Source organism: Cebus imitator, unplaced genomic scaffold, assembly GCF_001604975.1.
Source record: "Cebus imitator isolate Cc_AM_T3 unplaced genomic scaffold, Cebus_imitator-1.0 Scaffold237, whole genome shotgun sequence".
NCBI lineage: Eukaryota > Metazoa > Chordata > Mammalia > Primates > Cebidae > Cebus > Cebus imitator.
The window spans coordinates 3,926,058-3,943,196 of NW_016107552.1; the positions used below are offsets into that span (position 1 = coordinate 3,926,058).

Below are 17,139 nucleotides of genomic sequence, written 5' to 3' on the forward strand. Positions count from 1 at the left end.
AAAAAAAAAAAAAAAAAAAAGAATCAAGCAGTGAACTTTTTATTGAGATAAGCAACGACTCAAAGTTGGAACGGAAGTACACTTAAGAGAGGAGAACATAAGGTTGAAGAGGCAGGTTCCTTTGGTGAGGATCCCTTGCTTTCAGCTTTAGGAGTCTAGATTTTATGCTGAAGATAGTGGGGAACCACTGCAAGATTATAGGTAAAGAATGACGCAATGTAAAGGCAGCATTTATTTACAAAATGGATAGAATGTAAGGCTTAGAAGCAGAGAAACTTGTTAAAACTTCTCCAACAGTGTGGAAACCATGAGGGGACCACTACCTGAAGGCAGAGATGCAAGTAACTTTTAAAAGAATGACCGGCCGGGGGCGGTGGCTCACACCTGTAATCCTAGCACATTGGAAGGCCGAGGCCGGTAGATCCCTTGAGCCCAGGAGTTCAAGACCAGTAAGGGCAACATGGTGAAACCCCATCTCTACTCCAAAAAAACAGAAAAAAGAAGAAAAAAAAAAGCACTCATAGGATTTGGGGAAAGGAAATACTCAACCAGAAATGACTTCAAGATTACTGCCTGGAAGCTTTGAAAAACACTGACCTGGAGAGATACAAAAAGTGAAAGCATGCACGTTGAAGCTAATGAACTTACTTCTAGGCGCTAGTGAAGCGACGCTCGCTGATGTCTGCGTGGCCCAAGCTTCCCGCTTTCTTCCCTCCCCGAGCCCCGGAAAGTTCCATGCAGCGAGTCTTTCTCCAGCCCCTGGCCCCTCACAGGAACCTCGACCTCCCCTTGACCGTCCCCAGCCTCACCGGCTCCGGCCTCCTTCTCTTCGGTGCGGCAGCAAAAGCGTCTACGGCGAAGGCGTGAGTTCAGTGAATGGCGGGCCTAGCTCCCAGAATTCCACTCGTTCCCAAAATGCTGCGCGCAGGGCCCACCTCCTTCCTTTCCCCACTGGTGAGCGCGGTCTCGTCTCCGCTTCCTCTTCACTGCGCCCGCCGGCTGGGAAACTAGGGCACCGCTACGATAGTTCCGGCACCGGAAGAGACGGCTGATAACTGAGCCCGGGGGCCGCCGGAAACAACGACCCTTGGGCCGGCAAGGAGCAGGAGAGGGTACTCGCACTTCCAAGTACCCCACACCAAGGACAGGCTGGACGGCATGGCGGAGACCCGGGGCCTGGGCCCTCAGACCCGGAGCAGCAGGAGGTTGGGCCAAGGGCCAGGACTTCCCCCTCACAATTTAATTTTTTGATCCCGGCACCGCCAGGTAAGGCGCGCCCTGAGCGAGGCGAGGTATCTCGTACGGATAAAATTAGGTATAGAGTAGGGCAGCGGCCGGCTCAGCATCATCCGTAAAGGCAGTTGGAAGAGAGTTGTTTGGCGCTTCGGCAATGCATTCATTGGGCGGGACCGGTGCTTACACCTAAGGCTGCAAAGGAGCGGGACACGGGAGAGGCGGAGCTTGCTGAAGGGACGAGCCTCTGGGCAGCATCTGTACATTAAGCGCACGAAATTCGGGGCGGGGCTCAAGGGAAGGGGCGGGGCTTCCGGGGCCCGTGTCCTGGTGGGCAGCGCGTCTACGCAGGATTGGGCGACGGGGCGGGGCCACCCGACGCAGAGGCGGCAAATAGCCGGGGCGGGCTTAAATTGGGAGGCTGGGGGCGTCTAGAATCAAAGTTTGGGGCGGGGCTTATAGAAGAGGCGAGGCCTCCAGATTCGAGACCTGGAACGGCCGGGGCGGGCCCTGAGGCGGCCGAGCCGCCGCCTCCAGTTCTCCCCAACGCAGCGGCGGCGGTGGCGGCGGAGGAACTCGATACGCACCGACCGCCCTCCCGTCCTAGCCGAAGCGGAAGCTGTAGCCCACTCTGGGCCGGGGCCATGGGCGCCCCGCGCCGCCCGGGTCATGAGGACGGAGGCGGAGGCAGCGGGGCCGCCGCTCGAGCCCGGTCAGTGCCTCTCTGTGGGCCCAGTCCTCACCCTAGGAACGAGGGGGACCCCGCCCTAAAGCGGGCCAGGGTCCAGCCGCGCGACCTTGGGCCGACTCCCGCCTCGCCCCCACACCCTCCTCGCACCAGTCAGTGGGGGTTTCCTGACACTCGCAGGATTGCGACCCTTGTCAGCATGGTGGGAGGGTCCGGGTAGCAGGGGCGCCACCTTCCCCAGAAGCGAAAAGTCCTGCTGGAGCCGCCTTGGGAACTCCCGTGTCTTGGGGAACCGTGGAAGACTGAGGCTGAGAAGGGCCGGGAACTGGCCGAGAGCACCGAGCCATGGAAGGGCCGGTGTCCTGGCCTCCCGAACTCCGCGTTTTGTCTTGCTCCTGTTCTTCGCCCTCTGGTTCCCTCTGCCACGCGGTAGCCTGAGCCCCTTTGGGGCGGAGACCCAGGCTGGTATTCAATGCCTTGGCGGTTAGTTTGCTTGCCCAAGAAGTAGGGGAGGGGGAAGACGTGACTCCTGTCCTGTTTAAGGGCAGGGCTGATGAGAAACGGAGTTGCTAGCTAGTAAACTCAGGTGAAGTGCCAACTGTGGAAGAGGTCAACAGCATGTGGAACCCTGACCCTCGGGTTTCACTCCCAGGGAGTTCTCTTTTGTGTTTGCTGTGTAGAGTAGGGGGATTTACATCCCTCCTTCTGCAGTTATCTAACCCTGTGATCTTAGACAAGGTACTTGTCTTTCCTGAGCTTCAGAGGAGGAATGGCTCACATTCGCAGGGAGCTTTCTATGAGGCAGGCAGGCGCCGTGCGCAGTTGTTTACATGCAGTGCCTCATAACGACTCATTGAAGTAGGTGCCCACTATGATGTGCACTTTTGCAGCTGAGCAGACTGAGTCTGAGATGGGTTAAGTATTCAAGGCTAGTGCACTGCGTGTCTTCCTAAGTGACAACCGCTAACTGAAGTCAGGGCAGGGCCTTCCAGGCAGCCCCTTGGCTCCAGGCATCAACATATGGCTGTGGGCTAAAGCTGTTACGGGGACACATGCCAAGGCCTCGCCTAACCTTATCACCCCCAACATGAGCATCTCTAGGTCTGATCCGCCTTTGCCAAGACTGGAGATGGCCATGTGGGGGCTGCTGGGCCTCAGGATCAAGGAGTTCTAGGGCGGGGCAAGAGGAGGAGGGGCAGCTGAGTTTCTCAGGGCCCTAGAGAGTTGCTGTCCTATGCCATATTTTACAGCTGGACACGGGAAGGCATGGGCAGAGTCACAGCCTCGCAGAAGATAGCCCAGCTAGTCAGTGTCACAGCCCAAGCCACAGAGTAAGAAGGGACCCTCACATAGAGGGCTGTAGTCTGGAAGCCTGGGGTGTGGAGCATTGAAGTGACAAGTCAGCCTGGGCATCTCAAGGTATGAGGTCTTTTTGGAAAATGCCTTCCATTCCCCAAGTACATCTGAGTGCCTGCCCTGGGCCGAGGGCTGGGAAGAGGCAAATGCAACCTCATCCCCATCTGCCACTGAAGAGTTCTCATATCGTTCAATAGGGGAAAGCAGATGCCTCTTTAAGGACTCCGCATTGAGGGGTCCTGAGAGTGAGAGGGATGGAGACAACATGAACATTTCAGAGTAAGGCAAGCTTGTCCAGCCCACAGCTTGTGACCCAGGACAGCTTTGAATGTGGCCCAACACAAATTCATAAACTAACTTTTTCTTTTCTTTTTTTTTTTTGAGAATGGAGTCTCGTTCTGCCACCCAGTTTGTAGTGCAGTGGCGCAATCTCGGCTCACTGCAGCCTCTGCCTCCCAGGTTCAAGTGAGTTTCCTGTCTCAGCCTCCCGAGTAACTGAAACTACAGGCACACGCCACCAAACCCGGCTAATTTTTTGTATTTTTAGTAGAGATGGGGTTTCACTGTGTTAGCCAGGATGATCTTGATCGCCTGACCTTGTGATCCACCCGTCTTGGCCTCCCAAATTGCTGGGATTACAGGTGTGAGCCACCGCACCAGGCCACAAATTCGTACTTTATTAAAACATTACGAGATTTTTTTTCTGCAATTTTGTTAAAGCTCATCAGCTATCATTAGTGTTAGCGTAGTTTATGTGTGGCCCAAGACAATTCTTCCGGTGTGGCCCAGGGAAGCCTAAAGATTGGACACCCTTAGATTAAGGGATGTGTGAGAGCAAAAGCTGGGGAGGAAACAGTGTGAGTAGAGAAAAACAAAAAGGCAGTGTGTGGCTGCTGTGAGGGGTTCTTGAACAGGCAGGCACTCACCGTGACAGCACAACATCCTGTGTAGAGCTCTCCCATTGCTCAACTCTTTGAGGGCAATTATTTCAGAATATGAGTCCCCAGGGGCCAGGGCTTGGGTAGGTCTTTAGTCACCTTTGTGTCCCCAGAGCCTAGCATGCAGTGAGTGCTTGGTAAGTTCATTTCTTCTGGCCTGGCACGGTAGCTCACCCCTGTAATCCCAGCACTTTGGGAGGCCAAGAGGAAGACTGCATGAGCCCGGGAGTTTGAGACCAACCTGGGGGGCAGCATAATGGGACCCCATCTCTATAAAAATTTTTTTTTAATTAGCTGAGTGTGGTAGTGTGTGTGCCCATAATTCCAGCTACTCGGGAGGCTGAGGTAAGAGAATCCCTTGAGGCTGGGAGTTCAGGGCAGCAGTGAGCTCTGGCCACACTACTGCATTCCAGCCTGGGCAACAGAGTGAAACTCTGTTTTAAAAGAAAAAAAAAAGTTCATTTCTTTTTTTTGAAACGGAGTCTCGCTCTGTCTACCAGGCCGGAGTGCAGTGGCACAATCTTGGTTCATTGCAACCTCTGCCTCCCGGGTTCAAGCCATTCTCCTGCTTCAGCCTCTCAAGTAGCTGGGATAACAGGCACTGGCCACCACACCCCGCTAAGTTTTGTATTTTTCGTAGAAATAGGGTTTCACCATGTTGGCCAGGCTAGTCTCAAACTCCTGACCTCAAGTCATCTGCCTGCCTTGGCCTCCCAAAGTGCTGGGATTACAGACGTGAGCCACTGCGCCCTGCCTAAAAAAGTTTATTTCTTCCAGCAAATATTTATTGAGTTACTATTAAACATCCAACACCAGTGACTGAGAATAACAGTGAACAAGATTAGCAGGTTTCCTGCTGTCTTAGTTCATTTGTGCTTCTATAACAAAATACCCTGGACTGGGTAATTTATAAACAATATAAATTTAATTTTTGGAGATGGTGGTCTCACTGTTTTGCTCAAACTGGTCCCAAACTCCAGGACTCCTCTTGCTTCAGCCTGTGAGTAGTTGGGATTACAGGTGTGTGCCATTGTGTCCAGCTCTAGAAATAATTCTTCACAGTTCTGCAGACTCTGAGGTCCAAGATTAAGGCGCTGGCAGGTTCTGTGTCTAGTAAAGGCCCATTCCTTGTAGGTGGTGCCACCTAGATGTCCTCACGTGGTAGAAGGGACAGAAAGGGGATGAACACTGTGCCTTTACATAACAGAAGAACAGAAGGGCAAAAAAAAAAAAAAAAATAGCCTATGCTAATTTCCTCCACCCCTTTTATAAGACACTGATTCATTGATGAGGGCAGAGTCCTCATAACTTCCCAAAAGGCCACACCTCTTATTTATTTGTTTTTGGTTGTGGATATCTTCCACACCTGTGTCTTCATACCACTACAATGGAGATTAAGTTTCAACATGAATTTTGGAGGGGATACTATAGTTCGTGCCCTCAGGAAGCTTGCAGTCTAGAGACAGTGGCTTGATGCTGTTGTTACTTTTGCCAAGCACTGTGAAGGAAACAAATAGTATGCTGAAGGAAAGTCCCCTTGTTTCGCAAAGTCTTGGTCAGAAAAACCTCTTAAGAAGAGATTTTGAGCTGGGACCTGAATGACTAGAAGGGACACAGCCTTGAGAACAGCAGCCAGGAGAGAGTTCCAACAGAGGGAGCCACACATGCAAACGCTTTGGGGTAGAATGAAGCCTTGATGAGTTAACAGGTTAACTAGACCACAGGTGAGGGCTGCTGAGATGAGGCTAGTGCCCCAGGTTAGGGAAGGCCACAGTAAGGGGTGAGAACTTTATTCCAAGAGCAGCGGAAACTGAATGGGAATCCATGTGGCTGCTGTATGTAAAGGCGGGAAAGGTGCTGGGAGTGGAATCTGGAGCAGGGACAGGCAGGAGTGCGTGCCACTGAATCCATGGCAGTGATAGGAGGGGAACATGTGAGGGCCTTGAATGAACAGCCTGGGTGTCTTGGAGGCATCTGGGGTAAGAGAAAGGAAGGTAATGAGGCCTCAGCCCAGCCTGGGCGTAGCATACCAGGCCCCAGCTCGGGGCAGGGTTCACATTAGCACCTGCAAAGGGCTTTACAGACGTTCTTGTCCTTAGTACCCACATCACGCTGCAGGCTGGCGTCTGGTGTCCATTTCATAGGGGAAGAAGTAGGCACAGAGAGGCCAGGCGACCCAGCTAGCAGGTGTTCTGCATTGCCCATGCTATTGTGCCTTCCATGGGCCCTGCTGCACGTGGAGGAGAAAGAGGCCAGGAGCAGTGATAGGTCACAACCCAGGAGGGCACAGACAAGCTCCATGCAAGGGCCACATTCTAGGAGGCAAAGCCTGAACTCAAGCCTGGAGGAGTACAGATGAGTGAAAGGGTGTAGCCAGCCTGTGATCAGGGAAGGCCCTGGAAACGGTGGCCTCTGAGCCAGGCCTTGAAGGCTGGGGAAGGTCAGATGTGGGAAGGGAGGAACTTGGGATTCAGACAAAGCTGGATAGGTTGGAAAGGCCAGGACAGATCCCAGGACTAGTGAGTGACCGTTTTAGATGGTGCACGCAGGGACAGAGGGGAAATTGAGCTGGCACAGCAGGAGGGCTCCTAGGGTGGCTCTGCACAGAGCTGGTCACACGGTCTGGGAGAGGCCTGCCAGATGAGGAAACAGTGGGGGCTGGGTTTTCACGTGCTGAGTGAGTATCATGAGAGAGTAATGGGTGGTGACCAGCAGAGAGAATTCCCTTCCTTTTTAGACTCTGAACTTTGTCCAGATTCATGAGATGGCTGTGGAGGAGGGTCCTGCATGCCACATGCCTATCTGCCCCCACCTCAGGGCCTTAGCACATGCTGTTCCCCTATCCCCTCTAAGGCATAACCCCACCATTTCCCCCAGCCTAGGTCTCTGTTTTTCTCTTGCGTTTGCTTGTTTTTGCTGTCCATCAGGATAGTGACTTTGTGTCACTGCTGTGTCTGCAGTACATACACCAGGCTTTTGGGAAATATTTGTCAACTGAATTACTGAATCAGACCAAAGTCCCCCCTTTGGGGATGGCCAGACTCATTCCAGCAAGAGGAAGTCAGCTCTTTAGCCCCCACCCACCCAGTGGCACAGTTGAGACTGAAACGCTAGGTCAGGCCCTTTCTGCTCCACCTCACAGCCTGGCAAAGACAGACGAAGAGGTTGCCCAGGGTTGGTGGGGGATGGAGCTTGCAGGAATATTTCTTATGCTATATATCTCACGTGACAGCTCCCTTCTCCTGGCTACGGTCTCACACCCTGGTGGTCCTGGAGTCTTTGTAGTCAAGCAAACCTTCAGGGGCCTCATGAACTCAGATACATGTATCTGCTGAGTGCCTCCCATATGCCAGCCTTGGAATGAAAGCAGGAAGCAAAACAGCCCCTGTTGACCGGGTGGGGTGGCTCACGCCTGTAATCCCAGCACTGTGGGAGGCTGAGGCAGGTGGATCACCTGACATCAGGAGTTCGAGCCAGCCATGGCCCACATGGTGAAACCCCGTCTCCACTAAAAATACAATAATTAGCCGGGCATGGTGGCACGCACCTGTAGTCCCAGCTACTCAGGAGGCTAAGGCAAGGAGAATCGCTTGAACCCAGGAGGCAGAGGTTGCAGTGAGCCAAGATTGTACCACTGCACTCCAGCCTGGGCAACAGAGCAAGACGTTGTCCCTCCTCCTCAGAGCTCCCACCAAAAGAAGGGCTTTGAAGAGTAGGCATGGCGGGCAGTGAGTGCACATGTGGGTCACTAGGCCCAAGAGGGGCAACACTGGAGAAGCGACATCCAAGGGCAGGAGATAGCTCAGACACCTGGGAAGCCAGGTATGTCCAAAGGGACCAGATGTGCAAAGGCCCCCGGGGTTGTGAGGGATCATGACAAGTGGAGACAAGGAGGCAGAGAATGCCAGGGCAGCAGCCATGAAGGTGATCTTAAGAAATGTGGGCCCCTTGGTGCACTGGAGGATTTTCAATTCAGTAGGGCTGACCTGCTTTGGCCGGTGTTTTGGGGCAATCACTGCTATGATAGCAGCCTGGATTTGAGGGGGGTGCTGAAGGATTACGGAAAGGTCCCTGAGCAGCCTCTGCAGGGTCTAGGCAGGAGGCAGTGACACTGGCGCCCGTGAGGGTGGCTGTGGTGGGCTCTGCGTTGAAGGTCTATGACCTCCCTCTGTTTCTGCACAGGGGACTTTGTGCAGCTGCCTGTGCCCATCATCCAGCAGCTCTACCACTGGGACTGTGGCCTGGCCTGCTCCAGGATGGTGCTGCGGTGAGTGGGGCCAGGACTGGGGGCCCAGGTGCCCCCCATCTACATCTCCTGCTCTGGCTTGAGACTGGGATGGGATCCATTGTCCATGTAGTTGTCTTTGGTTAGGGCTTACAGGAGGCCAAGCTTCTACCTGGGCCTAGTCCTACCTGCAAAAGCGAGCAAGGCGTGGACCAGGCCTTCCTGGTCTCCATGCTGGTAATGCCTGGGGATTCAGGGTGGCCTGGAAGTCCCAGGTGCCCAGGCCTGGCCCACAAGGCAGCCCCATGACTGTGACAGGAGGCCCTCCACCCCCCTGTCTCTGGCTTCTGGGAGACGGGTGCTGACCGTTGCGCTAAGGCTGTGTGACTATCACAGAAACCTGGACAGAGAGCCAAGGGGGACTGCAGCAGTTACCTTGTACAAGAGTTTTCATCTGGCTTCCTGGAACCCCAGGGCAGCTGCACCTTCATCTGTTTTACCTCCTGGAATTCCCAGCAAGATAAAATTCAACAAAAGGGTTCTGTGCCTAAAATTTTGAAAACCACTGATGTGATCCAAGGACCTCATCTTAGAGATGAAGCTAAAGAGGCCAGAGAAGATGGCGACTCGCTCAAGGTCACAAGACACAAGAGATGTGGGAAGCAGAGTTCAGGCCCTCCACTCCGGAGCCAGGATGGTGCCTAGGCAGCCTGGGCAGTATGTGGGCAGGATCTAGGGTCTCATGATGAAGGAGGGAGATTTCTGGGGAATGGGACCTGTGACAGGGGCTCTTGGGCAGTGGGTGAACGGTGACCCAGACCATTTAACCCTTGAGAGCCAGCTGAGCTCCCCAGCGCATCTGCCCACAGGTACCTGGGCCAGCTGGACGACAGCGAGTTTGAGAGAGCCCTGCAGGAGCTGCAGCTGACCAGAAGCATCTGGACCATCGACCTGGCCTACCTGATGCACCACTTTGGTGTGAGGCACCGCTTCTGTACCCAGACCCTGGGCGTCGACAAGGGCTACAAGAACCAGGTGAGTGGCCAGCCACTGGGCCTTCCCGTGTGAGGCCACACAAAGGTATAAGGCCACCAGGTTCCAGTAGTTGGAAGAGGGAGCAGTCAAGGCCTATACCCCCAGGTAGATACCCAGGTATGCAGAGACCAGGGAGCCAGCAGCAAAGAGGCTAGAGGCAGGATTTGGGAGCCAGTCAGAGCAGGTGACCTTGCAGTCTGGCTTGCCCAGAGGATCTGAGTATTAAGTCCTGGCTCCTGTCTGCCTGCCTTCTACAGCCCTCAGAATGTGCAGAGGCCACTTCCTAATATCCTCAGCACAAGGCAGGTCCAGGACCTCTGAGAATGTCACTGACCTCATCCAGCCATCATTTGCACTTTTTTTTTTTTTTTTTCACCAGGAGAGTCAGTTTTTCAGCTGGGTAATTAGTAGTCCAGAAGAAAACCAAAATACCATCTTTTCTTTTTTTTTTTTTTTTTTTGCCTTTTGAAAAATAATGCCAACATAGCCACACCAGCAGAGTGTTCCGTGGACAGCACTTAGCTAAGCCAAGCTGTAGCGGAGCTGCCCCAAGTGGCTCAGCCTCATCCCCCTTGCTTAGTCGCTGCAGGCTCCTGCTCAGGCCTGCCAGAGTGTACAAGCCCAAGGGTGACCGATCCTCCCCGGGGGTCGACCTGAGCCCAGCTGCCCACCCCCTCTTAAGCATCCCCTTCATGCCTCTGTCCTACATCCCTGCTCCTGCTTAGGACAGACAGGCGGACTGCACATACCATCTGCCCGGGCAGGTGTGGCTCCTCTGCCCTCTGTCGTCTCTGTCTCCATAACATGCTTTTCAGTTCTTCACCCAAATGGAGTGAATGCAGCCTGAGTGGTGGCCACTCCAGCCCCCTCTTCTCTGTTTAGTCCTTCTACAGGAAGCACTTTGACACAGAGGAGACCCGGGTAAATCAGCTGTTTGCACAAGCCAAGGCCTGCAAGGTGCTGGTGGAGAAATGGTGAGCCCCCCCCACCCCACCTTCCTACTTGTCCTTCCTCCCACACCTGCTCATCCACAGATCTGCAGTGGGGAGGCCTCGGGATGGCATTCAGGAAAGGCTGGGACTCTGGAGCCAGGCAGAACTGACTGTGGTCTCTAGCTTGCCCCCTTGAGCCTTGTTTTATGGAGATCAGTGGAGCTACATGACTCAGGCTCTGGCCAGGGGTAGATCCTGAGCAGGTGCCGGAGGGACAGGTGAGTGAGAGAGACTGCAGCCAGCCCTTGGGCTGCTTGCAGAAAGACAGCATGGGACAGAACACAAGAGCCCTAATGAAAGGGTGATGGGGAGTGTCCTGGTGCAGTGACTGACAAGGGATGGGGAGCAGGGAGGACCACCCAGTATGTAGGCTACCTAGGAAGGCCTGGCCTCCAGATCTGCCTGCAAGCTGCCTTGACCTTACAAAGGGTCTCCCTTCTCATCTGTGTGCATTGGGGCTGGATTTAGGAAGACCCTGGCTGCAGTTTGCCCAGATGTGAATGGCATTCTTTTCTGGGCTTTGTGGGAGTGGGGCTCAGGCCTGCTGCCTTTAGGTCCTGGGCAGGCTCCCCTGGATACCACTCTTTTCAGATTTCCCCTTTCTTTGTGGATTTATATTTTCATTACTGACATAGTATAATCACATGATAGGTGATTTAGAAAATGGTGGGGGTGGAATCTTCATTCACCCTTGACCACATGGGCACGTTGGAAGGAAAGGGAGCAAATGTTTGTTTAATGGCCCTCAGCTGTTGCAGTCTCTGTTTCTCAGGCGAGAAACTGAGGATGGGAGAGCCACCCAAGGTCACCCCCAGCATTTTGGCCATGCCATGATCTGAACCCATGCTTGTTATTCCTTGAAGCCTGTAGCTTTTCCTTCCAGCCCAGCCCCTGCTTTTTCCCTGTAGCTGAAATCCCACTCTTGTACACTGCCACTGGGAACTTAGCCAGCTATTTTGTTTCGAAGACCAAATGGAAAAATGGCATGTTTCCGTGGCCAAGGCAGCAATCCAAACTGCCACGTGGCTCAGCTGTGGTTGAAGCTGGGCCAGGCCACGTGGTACTGATGCTGCCACTCGTAGGAAGGGCCCCAAGTGGGTGAACAGCCCCCACCCGCAAAGATGCGGGAGCCCCTGGCCTAAAGCCTCCCCTGCCCACAACCCCATCTGCCCTCTGCACCTCTGGGTGTTTTCTTTTTCCTTTTTTTTTTTCTTCTTGAGATAGGGTCTTACTCTGTCATGCGGGCTGGAGTGCAGTGGTACAATATAGCTCACTGCTACAGCCCCAGGCTCAAGTGATCTTTCTGCCTCGGTCTCCTGAGTAGCTGGAACCACAATCTCGTGCCACCACGCCCCACGCCTGGTAAATTTTTAAATGTTTTTGTAGAGACAGGGTACTGCTATGTTGCTCAGGCTGGTCTCTTAACTCCTGGGTTCAAGCAATCCTCCTGCTTTGGCCTCCAGTGCCCAGCCCCCTTCTGGGTTTTAATTTCGATTTGCTGCCTGCTGGAAGGCACAGGGTGGGGCAGCACCTTCTGCCAGTAAGGGAGGCTCCAGGCAGACATCACTGCTGAACTGGAGTTTCCACTGGAAGCACTGTGGCCCAGCCCTTCCTGGGCAGCCCCTTCTGCCACAAGGAGCCTTAGGAAAAAAGTGAAATAGCTCTTTCAGATAAGCATTTGGTTTTGAAAGTGTCTAAGCCATGCTTGGCTTAGATTTGGGAGATTAGATTGGACTGGCAGTTTTCAGTGTAAACCACCCACGATTGAGGAAAGACAGGGCCGGGCAAAAAGAATTCACTAACCAGGCTAGGGCACAGCAGGAGGTGGTTTCTGTGTACTGCTTTAAGTGGCCCTTGACTGGGCCCACCTGGAGCTGACCTACTGTCCCCATGAAGGGCCCAACAGGGCCAGCTCATCTTTGTGCACACTCAGACACACACACCCCCAACCATTCCCCTGCTCGGCTCTAGGCTGAGCCTTGGCCACAGTGACAGAGCAGGGAATTCAGGGCAAAGGGAAGAGGAGCTGATCCCCAAGCTTTGTAACAGAGAAACAGGCACAAGCAGGGATCCAGTTGAGGGATGGGGAATGGGAGCCTAGCAGCACCAGCTGACCCCCCTCCTGCCCACAGCACAGTGAGCGTGCAGGACATCCAGGCGCACCTGGCTCAGGGCCACGTAGCCATCGTGCTGGTGAACTCGGGGGTGCTGCACTGTGACCTGTGCTCCAGCCCTGTGAAGTACTGCTGCTTCGCCCCCAGTGGCCACCGCTGCTTCTGCCGCACTCCTGACTACCAGGGCCACTTCATCGTTCTGCGCGGCTATAACCGGGCCACTGGCTGCATCTTCTACAACAATCCAGCCTACGCCGACCGTGAGTGCTGGCTGGGCCGGGTGAAGCAGAGTGGTCCACATTCACTGTTCTGTATGCCCATTGCCCACGATTCCCACCCATTCAATCTAGCATGGCCAGGGCCTCCTTCCCCCACCTTTTCCCCAAAGCCCCTGCTCCTCCTGGGCTCTTGTCACTGGGGCCACCCTTCGTGCCATGCAGGCAAACCTGCCACAAACTGTGCCAGCCTCCTCTATATCCCGGCCACCCCTTCCTCCCACACCACTGGCCCCACGCCATTGCCCAGGTCCCTGTCTTACCCTCTCATGTTGCACAGGCTGCACCCCTCCCCCAACCCCCAGGATGGCCAGCACATTCCTCAGAAAGAAAAGCCTGGCCAGAGCCAGCCCTTGCTGTAGACCTATCCTGGCCTGCCTACTGCCCTCCGGGCACAGGGAAGGGCTGCCGTGACTCTCATAGACTGGATTCACACAGACACCCTGATCACATAGATTTAACCCATCTATGTGGCCTAGAGCATGTTTCTTCCTCTCTCTGGGCCTCACCTCCAACTGCTCAACTGGGGAGGAGTCAGAGAAAGCTCTTGAAGACCAGAATAGGCAAGGAGGACTTCCTGAGGGTGGAGGGCTTGAGCTGAGAGGAGTGGCCAAGCAGGTGGGACACAGACCTCACCCAGCTCCCCCGGACACTGTCGGTGGGGTAGGTCCTCTCCTACAACCCACTGACCCTGTTCTGCCCTCCCCACCCCCAGCAGGAATGTGCAGCACCAGCATCAGTAACTTTGAGGAGGCCAGAACCAGCTATGGCACAGATGAGGACATCCTCTTTGTCTACTTGGACAGCTGACACCAGGAGCCTGGTGTGCCCAGGCCCTCAGACCCCATCCCCACCCCAGCTGGGCCTACTCAGGATGCCCTGGCCCAGGCCTGGGGCTGCTGGGGCTGGAATGTGGAACTGCAGCCTCAGCCCATCTGGCAGAGCCCCGGGAACTCTGGGAGACTGGCACAGCTGCTTTGTCTGCCAGTGCCCTGTGTTGTCATGTCACTCATCCCAAGCACCTGCTGGCTGCTGGAAGCATCCCCCAAGACCCCAAGCCTGACTCCAGCTGTACTCACAGAAAGTCCAGCTCCGACAGTGCCCTTGTTGCCTTTGAGCCAGACCCAAGGCAAGGGAGAGGCTTTGTCTCCCCACAGACTGCAGGACTGAGCCTGGAGAGAGAAGTCGCTTGACAGATGCCACTTGTCAGGACAGTATGTGAGTGTCTGAAGACAGCATAGCTGACCCCAAGCCCCCAGCACTGAGGACCCCTCCAGGCTCCTCTCTCCTGGAAGTGCTGCAGATGCCCCCGTGCCCCATGGTTGATGACACCACCGCCTCCTGCTCACTCATGGGCCCAAGTTTCTGTGGCTGGCTTCAGGGCATCTGGTCCCTGCCACCCAGCATAGACACACCTCACAGCTGCTTTGCCATGCAGAGCTCTGGCCCCTGGGGACTCTTAAGCCCCCCACAGTCCTCCAGGTCCTCCAGCTCTGTCAGATGGAGGGCTCTCAGGGATGTGACCTGGGCCTGGATCCCACTGGTAGGCCTGATGGCTGGCAGCAGTGTGTGCTCTGGGAATAAACAGCAGCCCTTGCCCCAGAGGATCCCCGCACCCAGGAGGCCTCCCGACACCAGCCTAAATCCTGACAGTGGGGTCTGCCCTCTGAGATGGGGAGCCCCTGGTCCTTTAAGGTTGGCTGCTAGGGCCTGTGCTCCAAAGCAACGGGCAGGGGAAGCCTTCAGCTGCCCACCCAACCTGGTCTTCATACCAGGTTGCACAGGATACTGGGTCTCTTCTATCTTGATGGAGAAGAGGGGTTCCTGCCCAGGATCATACAACACAGCAAATAGCATAGAGCTCTTTCCTTCCTTTTTTTTTTTGGTTGGGATCAGGGGTTGTTTCTTTGAGATTTAAGTTTTCATTTTTGAGGGGTAATGACCTTCAAGTAAAACAGTAATAGCAAGAGTGAAGGTACTTTGGAACCACTAACACCTCTGCACAGGGCAGTTAGCCAGCTCAGGTTCTTTTTCAGAGAAAGGGACTTGGCCAGTGGTTTGAGTACTCGCCCCTTCACCTCACAGACAAGGCAGCTGGCCCAGGCTGGGGAGTCTGCCCAGGACAGTGGTGGAGCTGGGCCTTGAACCCCAGTCTGTACCTAAAAAACTAAGAAAATGGATCATTCTCAAAGGGGCAACAGTGACACCATCCCTGCACTCCTGGTCTTACAATGCCCAAGGCGTGGCATGGTGGCAGCTGGACTCTCCCCCACCAGGTGGCTCTGGGGGTAGAGGTGGGCTCTGTTTAGGAGGGTGTTCATACCACACAGCCAAATTGCTCCTCAACCCTAGACAAAGCCTTGACCAAGAGGGAGGTGCTGTTAGCTGGGTAGCCCTTCTGGGTTTCAGAGACTGGTGTTGGCTCCAGACTGGTCTCATCTCCATTGCCTTAATGACAGGTGGCCCAGGAGTACCCATGCATAGCAGCTGTGGGGTGTGGGCATCTTCAGATGTTCTGGTAAAATTGTGACATTAGCTGTATGAAGGAAACCAGTGGGAGGAAAGGAAGTTTTCAGGATGGCGAGATTTGATTCAGACACAGTGCACGTGCTGCTAGAGCTGTCACTGGGCAGTGGCCTTCGTGGAGAGTGGTACCAGCACCTCGGTCCATCCAGGATATTTAGAAACACTCAGTCTCTGGTCCCAGAGGATGGCTTCTCAGGGCATGCCACAAGTTAAAGGTGACCTGCCTGGAAGATGAATGAGAAAGCTGCCCATTGTCAAGACCCATCTGCCTAGGGAGGGTCACAGAGGCAGGATGTAAGCCACACTGTATTGCATTCTTGCATAAGTCATGAAAATGGGGCCAGAGAGGGAGCCTGGACATCAGGGATTTCTGCCCACAGCACATGGCACCCACAGCTGCCCAGCCTGCCCACATGCTGGGGCCAGCACAGCCCCTGAAGCCACGTGGGACAGTGGGCTTTGTTCACTATAGCCACAGGGGGATGAAAGGGATCTTTTGCATTGCAGAGATTTTATATATATTTTGTTTGTAATGAGCCATTCTCAATAAATTCTCATTGCAAAATGGTGGCAGCCCCTGGCTGGCCTTTGTGACGCTGCATTGATCTGCAGAATTCCTGTCCTCAGGTTCTCAGTATGAGCACACGGGAACCCAGGTCCTTGTCTTGCCATACCCAGTTTAGCTGGGACTGGAATCCTGTTTTCTAGGGCCACATCCATCCCGTTGAGGCCTGGATGCTTGTGCCCAGCCTGGACAGGCAGTGCTGGAGGTAGAGGGGCCTTGGGGCTCAGCTCAACTGAATTGAAACAAATGCAGTTACAGGAGACACAACAAAATGAGGGAGATGTTGAAGCAGTAGAGATGAAAGTGGGTGGGATGGTGAGTCCTGGGTGGGGCTTGCTCCTCAGAGCATGCAGAATTGGGGTTAAGGGAGATAGACGAAGGACTCTGGGAGGGGCCTCATTGGGAACCAAGGGGCCAAGCTAGAACAGAGATCTGAGCCCAAATGCTGCCACACCGGGGCCAAGTGATGGGACTAGCATGGACTTGAGTGTTCATGGAAAAAAACTCAATGCCAGGAAACGGAGGCTGAGATGCTGTGGGGGTAGACCAGTGGCCCCTCCAGTAGCTTCCTCTCGCCCCACTCTCAGCCTCCCTCCTGGCTGCCTGCCCAAACATGTACCCTGAATACTGCTTGAAGCTCTGCCCTGAGCCCCCAGTGAAATACTGTGCTTCCCACAGCCCTGGGGAATCTGGTCAGTAGGACGCCCTGTGCTGTTTAGGGCCCCTTAGCTTACCAGGACTTGATGTCCACATCAAGCCTTCACAACAGATGGCCTCCTTTTGGTACCTCCCACCTGCCAAAGACCTTTCCTCCCTCAGGGCCTTTGTACCTGCTGTTCCCTCCCTTGTCCCCTCACTTAGGACTCTCTTCCAATGTCACCACTTTTTTTTTTTTTTTTTTTTTTTTTTTTGAGGCAAGTGGCTTGCTCTGTTGCCCAGGCTGGAACGTAGTAGCAAGATCTTGGCTCACTGCAACCTTCATCTCCTGGGTTGAAGCAATTCTCCTGCCTCAGTCTCCTGAGCAGCTGGGATTACAGGCACGCACCACCACACCTGGCTAATTTTTGTGTTTTTAGTAGAGACAGGGTTTTACTACGTTGGGCAGGATGGCCTTGAACTCCTGGCCTCAAGTGATCTGCCTGCTTCGGCCTCCCAAAGCGCTGAGATTACAGGCATGAGCCACTGCACCCAG

General features: G+C 54.4%; 2 protein-coding genes across 6 annotated transcripts in view; one reads left to right on the forward strand and one right to left on the reverse strand.

Annotated features, from left to right (window-relative positions):
* SNRPD3 (small nuclear ribonucleoprotein D3 polypeptide) overlaps nucleotides 1-1,225 on the reverse strand; it is an 18,358-nt gene extending 17,133 nt beyond the window's left edge. The window contains exons 1-2 of one of the 2 annotated variants that reach the window (XM_017498133.2): nucleotides 810-915; nucleotides 523-597 (exon numbers count right to left, since the gene is read on the reverse strand). The gene's annotated coding sequence lies outside the window, so the exon portion shown is untranslated. Of the gene's footprint in view, nucleotides 1-522; nucleotides 598-809 lie in introns of both variants that reach the window. The other variant, XM_017498134.2, reaches the window with a different exon arrangement.
* Nucleotides 1,151-15,950, forward strand: GUCD1 (guanylyl cyclase domain containing 1). 4 transcript variants are annotated; one of them, XM_017498130.2, is made up of 6 exons: nucleotides 1,584-1,945; nucleotides 8,398-8,482; nucleotides 9,310-9,475; nucleotides 10,358-10,449; nucleotides 12,600-12,841; nucleotides 13,575-15,950. In XM_017498130.2, the coding sequence occupies exons 1-6, from the start codon at nucleotides 1,903-1,905 to the stop codon at nucleotides 13,664-13,666; spliced, it is 720 nt and encodes a 239-aa protein (XP_017353619.1). In that variant the 5' UTR covers nucleotides 1,584-1,902; the 3' UTR covers nucleotides 13,667-15,950. The 4 variants fall into 4 exon arrangements, with proteins under 4 accessions (XP_037583635.1, XP_017353619.1, XP_037583634.1 ...); XM_037727706.1 differs by having other exon boundaries at nucleotides 1,710-1,945; nucleotides 12,600-12,861; nucleotides 13,572-15,950; XM_017498129.2 differs by having other exon boundaries at nucleotides 1,710-1,945; nucleotides 13,572-14,606.
* Nucleotides 15,951-17,139: the final 1,189 nt, after the last annotated feature.

What these genes read in the sequence shown, in the direction of transcription:
- GUCD1 (XM_037727706.1), top strand. Translation starts at nt 1,903, where the DNA reads ATGAGGACGGAGGCGGAGGCAGCGGGGCCGCCGCTCGAGCCCG. An exon ending in TGCTCCAGGATGGTGCTGCG is followed by an intron (nt 8,483 to 9,309) that starts GTGAGTGGGGCC and finishes ATCTGCCCACAG; the next exon opens with GTACCTGGGCCAGCTGGACG. An exon ending in AAGGTGCTGGTGGAGAAATG is followed by an intron (nt 10,450 to 12,599) that starts GTGAGCCCCCCC and finishes TCCTGCCCACAG; the next exon opens with CACAGTGAGCGTGCAGGACA.